The sequence below is a fragment of the Hermetia illucens genome, chromosome 5 (genome assembly GCF_905115235.1).
Source record: "Hermetia illucens chromosome 5, iHerIll2.2.curated.20191125, whole genome shotgun sequence".
Lineage (NCBI taxonomy): Eukaryota > Metazoa > Arthropoda > Insecta > Diptera > Stratiomyidae > Hermetia > Hermetia illucens.
This window is the reverse complement of record NC_051853.1, coordinates 27,463,100-27,473,278: the sequence shown is the minus strand read 5'-3', so window position 1 is coordinate 27,473,278 and position 10,179 is coordinate 27,463,100. Positions and strand designations below refer to the sequence as shown.

Genomic DNA, 10,179 nt, shown 5'->3' with positions numbered 1-10,179 from the left:
ACTCAACCTCAACCCATCGCTCCAATATGCCCATTCGGTCGGAAATCAGATTTCCCTCTTTGTCTCGGCAGGATGAACATCGAGGTGTGTAAGGCTTCATCCTGCTGACTTGTTGGTAAAACTTCCGCGCCTGGTGCAGTTGCTCCCTGTACTTTTATAGTTCACAGACCTGTTGGTTCTCCCAGGCTTCCTTTTTCCGTCTGTGAGGTCGCTTCTCCGCTCGCCCGAGTTCGTGATAAGTCTCCGCACGTGCCCGTATTCTTTGAGAATGTAGCATTAGTCGGTATGCCGCATTCTTCCGTTCCGTCGCTAGCTTAGATTCATCGTCAAACTAGCCGTTCCGACTCTTTTTGCGGCTGGGGCCAAGTATGTCTGTAGCCGTTTTTATGATAACGTTCTTCAGGTGATTATGAAGATCATTTGTTGATGCTTCATCTCCAGGAAATCTGTTGAATGCGGTTATTGCGGCATCGATTTCCCTCTTATAGGTATTGCAGAGGGCTGTATTGTGGATGGCTTCAGTGTTAGGGTAGGTAGGCAGGTATCAGTGGCCACTCCGAGCAGCCCAATTAGCGCTTTTTTGCGCCGTTTTGATGCCACAAACTCCTAAGACCGTGCCTGTTGTTATGGAAGCAGAGAGGCAGAGTCCAGCCGACTCGGATCTTCAGAGCCAGCCCGTAGCATTCACAAAACAAAGGAGCTCTCCCACCCTGCAGTTAGAAATCTCCCTGAGGTCCTCAGAGAATGACCCAGTGTCCGCAGCCTGACTCTAGCTAGAGCTGGGCACTCGCAGAGAAAGTGCCTGAGGGTTTCCCCCTCCTTCTCTGCAGCTTTGGCGATGCGAATTGTAGGGTATGCCGAACCTAGCGGTATGGTCCCCTATGGGCCAGTCCCCCGTGCAGACCACCATAACCTTGAATACATTTGTACGCGTCTGGCACGGGGGTTCTCGTGATCAGGCTATGTTATAGGCGGGCCAAATTCTCCTTGACTTGGCACAGCTCGTACCCCACCAGCCTGGGAGATGTCGGCGCTGAGTACAAGGCCTTGATGGCCGCTTGGCTGTCGGTCAGAATGGCTATGTTATGCTTAGGGCTTTAGTGTCACCTGATTGACAGTGGGAATTCTGGGTGGTGTTGTTATTCGAGCTAGGAGATCCATACCAACGAGATAGTGATTCGAGCCTGTATTGGCCCCTTTATATGCTCTGACATTAATCAAGCCTGAGAGGTGGCGGCGTTCATCAGCATGTGGTCAATTTGGTTGAAAGTGGTCACGTCTGGGGAGGCCCAGCTTTGTACTGATGAAGGGAGTAAGTTGCTCCCGAAATATATATATACATAATAAAATAAAATTGTAGTTTGGAGTAAGCTACTGGTCTATCAATTTTAGACTTAACTACAAATAGAAGGCAATATCAAAGATTTTAGAGGCCCAGGTGGTTTCAACAACCATTTCATGTGACGCTGCTAATTGAATAATCCACAGTTCATTATCATTTGTATTTTGATGTAAGCTATGGTAGTCAGCGTATCCCCAGAGTATGGGCTTCGTCCCTACTTGACTGTTAAAATCCCCAAGTATGGTTTTGATACCATACCTGGGATAGGCTCCGAGGGTTCGTTCTACTGCTTCGTAGAAGCTATCCTTCTCCGACTTTGCAGTTTCTTCTGTACGGGCGTGAATGTTAATGAGGCTTATAATTTTAAATTTGCCTCGTTTGCGCAGAGCGCTTAGCCTTTCGTTTATGTTTTCAAAATCGATAACAGCAGGTTTAATTTTTTGGCTGACTAAGAAACGTACTCCGGGCACATGGTTTACTGGATGGCCACTATAATACATGGTATAGTGGCTGTTCTCCAGGAAACTGGGTCCTGTCCAGCGCATCTCTTGCAACGCTGTTACATCAGCCCTATATTGGGACAGGGTATCGGCTAGCTGCTTGACAGCTTCATCTCTGTATAGGGAGCGCACATTCCGTGAGAAAATGCGCAAATCGTTATTCCATTGTCGTTGTGTCATCAATCCAGTCCGAGGCTCCTGTTGTGGCTTCGTTACTTCCGTTTTCCGTCTAGGCTTGTCAGCCCTACCCACCCCTAACCTGGAGGACCAGTTGGTGCAATTGGTGCCGTTTTTTTTACGCGGGAGACTCGTTTTCATCCTTCTCCCTCTGCAGATTTTCGGAAAAAGGGGTGGAGGTGGAGATAGGGTTTGACAGTAGAGCTGTTGGTATTGGTTCAGCAGGCTTCCCTTTCCCTTCCCCTTCCCTTTCCCCATCGTGGGTATGAATCCACGTTTTGCCCTAGGACCTTTGACCACCACTCTCAATAAAACCCGTAATAGGGGAAAGGAAAAAAAGTAGATCACCACACACAGGTTCTCCAGGGCGGGGGTTCGAAGCAAATATGCCCAAATGCCAAAAAATCATAACGCGATTCTTTACATCAGCAAAAGAGATTTTTATAAACTTCGACAAAACAACACACCAAGTTGATCTACGAATTAACAAAAGCAAGACGTGAAGTACACAAACAACAAAAATTATCCAATCGGTTCTTCCGTTTTTAAAGACCAGCTGCATATACAGGAAAGCAAAGCTCCGAGTATACAAATCAATAATAATACCTGTGCTATGATATTGATGTGAAACATGGACGCTAACACAACCTTCCGGAAAATAGGTCAATAGCTTCGAGAGAACGACCAATGGAGAATCCGATGCAGTCATGAGTTATATCAAATATTTGAGGACCCTGAGGGCTCCAAAATAATCAATTGGAAGTTGTAATGGGGTTGGCCAAACTCAGGTACCTAAAAGGGTATTCGAAGGAAAGACAGAAGAATGAAGGCCGTTGGGAAAACCCCGAAAATGCTGGGCACATTCTTATGGCGAAGATATCGCATCACTGCTGGAATTTTGAAATTAGAGGGCGCGATCAATAGATTAAGATGGCTGGAGGCCAAGGGCCGAAATCGACTGTAGACCCTCGACGACGATGAAGATATACCAAGCTGTACTTCTCGTATTTTTACACGGTAGAGGAGTTTCAGCTCCGCGTTCCCGCACTTAGCCAGGTATGCAACATCTTTTTTGGGATGTGGCCGCCAGCTTAATCTGAATCAGAGCTTAGCAATATTCTCGTTGTTAACACCTTAAGCTACACACATTCGGCAGTAGCACCCTCAAATCTTTTGTTGATTGCGACCTGGTCGCTTGATTAGATGTTTGCTGTCGGTCAGTCGAAACCTAACTGACCTTGAGGAAGGCCATGTGTTCGAAAAGTGTGCTGCTGATGACACTGTTGGCACCAATGAAGAGGCGGTGAAAGTTGCAGGAATCTAAAAACTTTTTTTAACAGTCACCAATACCACGTTGGCTATCCATCACATATCCGAACAAGTCGGGAAACCGGTAGCTCGGCGCGTCAGGTATGAAAGGTTTTATTTGCTTCTTCTGTGAGCATATTTGAATGCAGAACTATCCCATTTGTACGTAGCCCGTTATGTATATGCATTTAGCATGTCAGACTACTCACTTTAGTGTGATATTGATATTTAGTTCTAGTAAATTTACACGGTAAAGTCAACTGATTTTGATCAAACTTGGGTAATAATTTGCTTGGAGACCACCGTATAGAGGCAGCTTCGTGATTTTTTTCAGATTTTTCAGTTGGGTAGTTTCTGAGAATGGGTCCGTTAAAGAAATCATCACTTTGCACCCTTCTCACTCCCCGCCTTTCTAACAAATCTCAAAACTAAGATACTAAAATACTAAGGATTCGAAAAGTACTAATGAAGACCTTTCATTTGTTACCCAACATGACTATATTCGGTGAAAAAAATTTTACACCCCCCTTTTGCATGTATGGGGACCCTCCTCAACCTGAACGTAGAAAGATATTACTCACTGCATGTCTAGGCGTTCACAGTTCCCATCTTTACATCAAATTTCGTTTCAATCGGTATAGCCGTTTCTGAGAAAAGTGCCTGTGACAGACAGACACACAGACGGCCACAATACGAGAACCAGCGGAGGCAGCGCAGTGTTGTTAACTGCCGGAAGGGTTCGGATTGGATGGGTTGTCTGCCGTTTAAGAGAGCAAACTTCACTACAGAGGTGTTTTGAATGCCTCATGTTTGGGCAGTTCGCGAAGGCATGCACCAGCAGCATCGATCGATCCGATCAATGCAGAAGGTGTGGGAAGAAAGGCCATATTGCTAGAGAGTGCAATGAGGACCCCAAATGCCTATTGTGTGAAGTAAAAGAGGGACAGGATAACCGGCACATTGCCGGAAGTTGCAAATGTCCGGAATTTAGGAAGGCGCTCACTGCAATGAGAAAATGAGTTTTATTCAAATAAACCCGAATCATTGCAGGACCGCTCAGGATTTACTTGCGCAGACAACGTTGGAATCTAAGATGGAAGTTGCCATCATAGGTGAACCGTATAGAAACCGTCACGGTGGCATTCGGGGTGGGATTCGACTCGTGGAGCGGCGATATGGGCTTGCGGTCGACGGGCCATACAATATACTGGAAGTTACGCAGGCAGTGGCTTTGTGTGGGCGAAAATAAATGGTGTATATGTATACAGCTGCTTCGCCCCACCAAGTTTGACACTGTCTGAATTCGAGCAAATGCTTGATAATCTTGTTCTCGATGCAAGGGGGGCGAAGTCTAAAGGTGATTGCTGGTGATTTCAATGCTTGGGCCATAGAGTGGGGTAGCAGAGGATCAAATGCTAGAGGGCGCAGTTTATTAGAAGCTTTTGCGCAGATGGAGAGTTTTGGCTAACGAAGGTGCTATAAACATCTTTCAGAAAGGGGGGTCAGGCTCGGTTGTAGACCTAACTGTTGTTAGCCCTGCGCTGGCGCATGGTATGTCCTGGTGCGTCAGCGAACGCTACACCCACAGCGATCACCAGCCAATTTTCTTTGAGACATGTGTCATGCCCGAAACGGGAAAAGATTTCAGGCTGATCTGCAAAATCTTTGGATGAATAGACCTTTGTAGAGGTGTGGTTAGATCAACCTGATAAAGCAGGCGCCTCTACGAAAAGAGCCGTCCATCTGGCTCAATGCATCGCTAAAGCATGTGACGCGTTCATGCCTAGGACGTGCTCATTCCCCAGTAGAAGACCAAATTACTGGTGGAATGATGAACTGACTGGCCGCAGATCAGGCAAAAAGAGAATATAGAATCGTGATGGGACGATTCAGAAGCCGTTCATCTCCGCCGATCACGTGTCCCACCTTCTTGCTGAAAATCATCCAGGGGTTATTCCCCAGCAAGAGGAGAGCACCGACATATTCCAACCACCTCTGAATGTGACGGCAATTCCTCCAGTCACCCGAGACGAACTGTTGGAGATCTGCGGCAGAATAGGAGACGATAAAACACCGGGCATGGACGGAGTACCGAATAAGGCCCTTCAGCTTGAAGTGAAATCTACACCGGACATGTTCGCTGAGTTGCTTGAAGCGTGCATGTCCGAGGGAATATTTTCAGCGGCATGGAAGCGGCAGAAGTTGGTACTTCTGTCTAAGCCTGGTAAACCTCCAGGTGAACCATCTTCATACCGACCCATATGTCTTTTGGACACTGTGGGGAAAATGTTAGAGTGGGTAATTTATAACAGTTACTCCCGGTTGTTGAGAGCTAAGGTGACCTTTCAGATCGGCAGTATGGGTTCCGTAAAGCCAGATCAACCATTGATGCCATCAAATTGGTTACTGGTTTGGCCGAAGATGCAATCCACGGAAAGGGGAGTACCAGCAAATATTGCGTGGATGGAACCCTGGATGTGAAAAATGCATTTAATTCGGCCAATTGGAATGTGATATGGAAATCCCTAGTGAAGGTTGGTATTCCCGCCCGCGTTGCAATTGTCGATAGTTATTTAACTGAAAGAAGGCTGTGGTATGACACTGTTGACGGACCCCAGGAGTACGTTGTTTCCGCGAGTGTCTCGAAGGGTTCCGTATTGGGCCCACTACTGTGGAACATCATGTACAACGATGTACTTAATCTTCCCCTTCCGGTGGAACCCACAGTGGTGGGTTACGCTGACGTCATAGCCCTGGTTGTTGCCGCAAAGCATCTCGAAGACGCTGAGCTATACTCAAGCGAGGCAATCAGTGCTGTTAAAAGTTGGCTAGAGAGCTCTGGTCTGACACTTTCGGAGGAAAAAGCAGAAGCAGATCTCATCACTAAGCGCCTGTATAAAAATCATATCATCACTTCTAAGCCGACCATCAAATACTTGGGGGTGGTGATAGGCAGGAAGCTCAGCTATAAGCAACACGTACAGTATGTTTGCGATCGATGGATCATCCACTGCTGATATGGCCCTGCGAGGATGATGTCGAACGGGGGGGGGGGGGGCACGGTATACCTCTAGGTTGCTTCTAGCCAAGGTGGTCACTTCAGTCATGCTCTATGCGACCCCAGTTTGGAGGGAGGCGTTGCGGATGTCAGTTAACACGAACAAACTGAGTTCAGTCTACAGAAGAACAGCCCTGAGGGTATGCTCTGTCTTCAGGACTGCCTCAGACGATGCAGCATTTGTCATTTCTGGAATGATGTCGATTGATATCTTGGTAGATGAGATGGCGAATATATACAATGCGAAACCAATCTCACGCTTATCGCAGACAAAGAACGCCGAGAGGGAGAGATCCGTAAATAGATGGTAAGAGCGGTGGGAACGCTCGGGAAAGGGTGGATTCACAGGCTCATTTCTGCCATCAAAGTGTGTTTGAAGAGACGACATGGTGAGATTAATTATAATCTCATCCAGTTTCTCACGGGGCATGGAGGATATCACCAATACCTGCGCAGGTTTAAATTGGAGGCCTCACACGACTGTCCAAATTGCGATGGCGTTCCAAAGGAGGAATTTAGAGGAGACTCTAGGAGAGGTGCTGGTTCCAGAAAATCTGGTGCCGAAGATGCTAGCACATCAAGAAAATTGGGATGCGTTCAACACCATGATCGCATCTATCCAAACCAAACTGCGAAAGGCAGAGGAGAGGAGAAAAGCGCGGTCGCGTCCGCCGTGTATAGAAGAAAGGTAACTAAGCTAGAGTGAGCTGACTCCGCCCCGTGATGTAATACCTTATGGTGGTTCCGCGGGGCAGGAAGGAGTCGGGGGTGGTTTTAGTGGGTAAAAATCCCACACGCTGGTGTGTCCAGACCAGTGCTATTTGAAGATTTCCACCTCCTGAAAAAAAAGACAGACAGGCAGGCAGACAGACATTGAACCGATTTTAATAAGGTTTTGTTTTGCAACAAAACCTTAAAAAGGCCTTGTTAGAGCTCACTTTGCCAAAAGGGAGAGAAGTTCTTGTAGAGTCCCACCTCACTTCGCTCAGGCTCAGATTGTCTAGCTTATCGGTATATCGCCGGAATCCTCCTCAAGTTGGAGAAAGTGAGTATTTTAAGGGGATCTCGATGCCGGGGAGCATGTGCGCATTCTGGAAACCAGTCATAAACGTTGCTGACGTTTCAGTCGCAAGATAGTTTCAAAATTTGGAGGAAAAATAGGGTGGCTATATTTAAAAATAGTCGACCAGCTATTGTAATACGGCAACTTATCCCATGGTGTGAGTTTTTGATATATTCATACTTCTAGGATAATTGAATGGTCATAGATGGGATTATTTGTTGAGCATGTGCGTACACTTAAGGTGTTTGCCAAAGGAGGGACTTATAAATGAACTGCGAAATAACATAACGAAAATATCTTTCGGGTCACCTTAATTCATTCAGAACAATAAACTATTATCAACATTTGCACCTGCTCATGTACTATTTTTCACCCCAGATTTCATTCAGCACAAGTATTCAAGTTAGAATGTAGAATATGTGCAAAGTACAACTATTAATTTTGTTTAAATTGGGATTAGTTACTCTAAATGCCTAAATACGTGAATATTTTCGCGAAGACTGCTCTGGCGTACCTTTGATGGCGAACTTTGCAACGTATAAAAGCCAGTGTCGTCGCGGGGTCATAACTTTACTTAGTTTGTCGGTCGGCATAATGAGTAATTTATTTATATTTGTCGTGTTCCTGGTAAATTGTGGTTACTTGTCTACTGGGCAGGACTATTCAGACTATTGCTCGTGGTCACTGTGTTCGGGACTTCCCCATGTCGGTTGTGGCAATGGCGGAGTGAGTAAATCCTTTTTTTTTAAAAGAGACAAATTTTAGTTCTCTGGATCCTTTATCTTTAATATATTACTCCTTATTAACTTCCTAGCAATTCGGACCCCAATGTCCGGCCGGAGTTAGGGAGTTCGACTTGGCTCCTTATCAAAATGAAATATTGCACCGCTACAATTACTACAGGAACGCAGTTGCAGGGGGCTATGTTCCAGGGTACAGCCGAGCAGTTCGCATGGCCACTATGGTGTGGGACGACGAATTAGAGTACTTGGCCTACTTGAATGCCATCCGATGTGACTTCAACCACGACGACTGTCGCAACACTAACCGCTTTAGAAACTCAGGACAAAATATTGCTTGGCGCTGGGATCCTGCGAATGAAGCTCCATCTGCCGGAGATGCAGTTCTCTGGGCTATTGACTACTGGTTCAGCGAATACACTTTAGCTGATATGAGTGTGATAAATTCGTTTTACTGGGGAACGTAAGTATCAGAACTCTCATAAATCTCCATCTCCTAAATAGTACGAATCCTGACAATTTTTTTTTGGTAGTGGAAGTGAACATTTCACGGTTATGGTTGCTGAAAGAAACGTGGCGACAGGATGTGCTGTGCTTCAATATAGAGATGGAGGCGGGATGACCACCTATGTGGTGTGCAACTATGCCACGACTAATATCATAGATCGTCCGATTTATAGAAGTGGCCGGACAACTTCACAATGCCGAGAGGGAGGAAATCCTCAATATCCAAATCTATGTGAAGTTACTGAACAATACAGCGTTAATTCGAATCGATGGTGAGGAGCATTGGGATTTGGAATAAAATTGATTTTTAAAGTTGCTGTAGTGTTTATTTTTTCCCAGTATCTCTCTGTGGTGCCCGAGTAAATATTTGCGTGAAACAAAACCTTATTAGAATCGAGTCGATGTCTGTTTGTCCGTCTGTCCGTCTGTCTGTCTGTCTTTGTTTTTTTGAAGAGGTGTAAATCTTCAAAAGACACTGGTCTGGACACAACTGTGGGATTTTTACCCACTAAAACCACCCCCGACTCCCTCCCTGCCCCGCGGAACCACCATAAGGTATTAATCACGGGGCGGAGTCAGCTCACTCTAGCTTAGTTACCTTTCTTCTGTACACGGCGCACGTGACCGCGCTTTTCTCCTCTCCTCTACCTTTCGCAGATTATTTTAGATAGATGCGATCATGGAGTTGACCGCATCCCAATTCTCTTGCTGTGCTAGCATTTTCGGCACCAGATTTTCTGGTACCAGCACCTCTCTTAGAGTCTTCTCTAGATTCCTCCTTTCTTCCACAAATCTCGGACAGTGGAAGAATACATGCTCTGGGTTCTCTGGGACTCCATCGCAATTTGGACAGTCGGGTGAGACCTCCAATTTAAACCTGTGCAGGTGGCGATATCCTCCCTGCACCGTGAGAAACTGGGTGAAATTATAATTAATCTCACTGTGTCGTCTCTCCAACTACTCCTTGATGGCAGGAATAAGCCTGTGAGTCCCCCGACCCTTTCCCGAGCGTTCCCACCGCTATTTCCATCTATTTATGGATCTCTCCCTCTCAGTCTTCTTCGTCCGCGTAGAGGGAGAGATTGGCTTTGCATTGTATATATTCGCCATCTCATCTGCCAAGATGTCAATCGGCATTATTCCAGAGATGACGAATGCTGCATCATCTGAGATAGTTCTGAATACGGAGCATACCCTCAGGGTTGTCCTCCTATAGACTGAACTCAGCTTGGTAGCGTTCCCTGACATCCGCAACGCCTTCTTCCAAATTGGGGTTGCATAGATCATGATTGAGGTCATCACCCTGGCTATAAGCAACCTAGTGGTATACCGTAGCCCTCCCACGTTCGGCATCATCCTTGCCAGGCCCATACTTGCAGTTGATGATTGTTCGCAAGCATACTGCACATGTTGCCTATAGCTGAGCTTCCTGTGAATCACCACCCCCAAATATTTGATAGTCGGCTTGGAAGTGATGATATGAT

General features: G+C 46.2%; 1 protein-coding gene across 1 annotated transcript; it reads left to right on the top strand.

Annotated features, from left to right (window-relative positions):
• The first annotated feature begins 8,007 nt into the window (after window positions 1-8,007).
• On the top strand, window positions 8,008-9,010 carry LOC119657458 (antigen 5 like allergen Cul n 1-like). The gene is made up of 3 exons (XM_038064374.1): window positions 8,008-8,174; window positions 8,263-8,651; window positions 8,722-9,010. Exons 1-3 carry the CDS (start codon window positions 8,043-8,045, stop codon window positions 8,969-8,971), a joined length of 771 nt encoding a protein of 256 aa, XP_037920302.1. The 5' UTR covers window positions 8,008-8,042; the 3' UTR covers window positions 8,972-9,010.
• The last annotated feature ends 1,169 nt before the right edge of the window (window positions 9,011-10,179 follow it).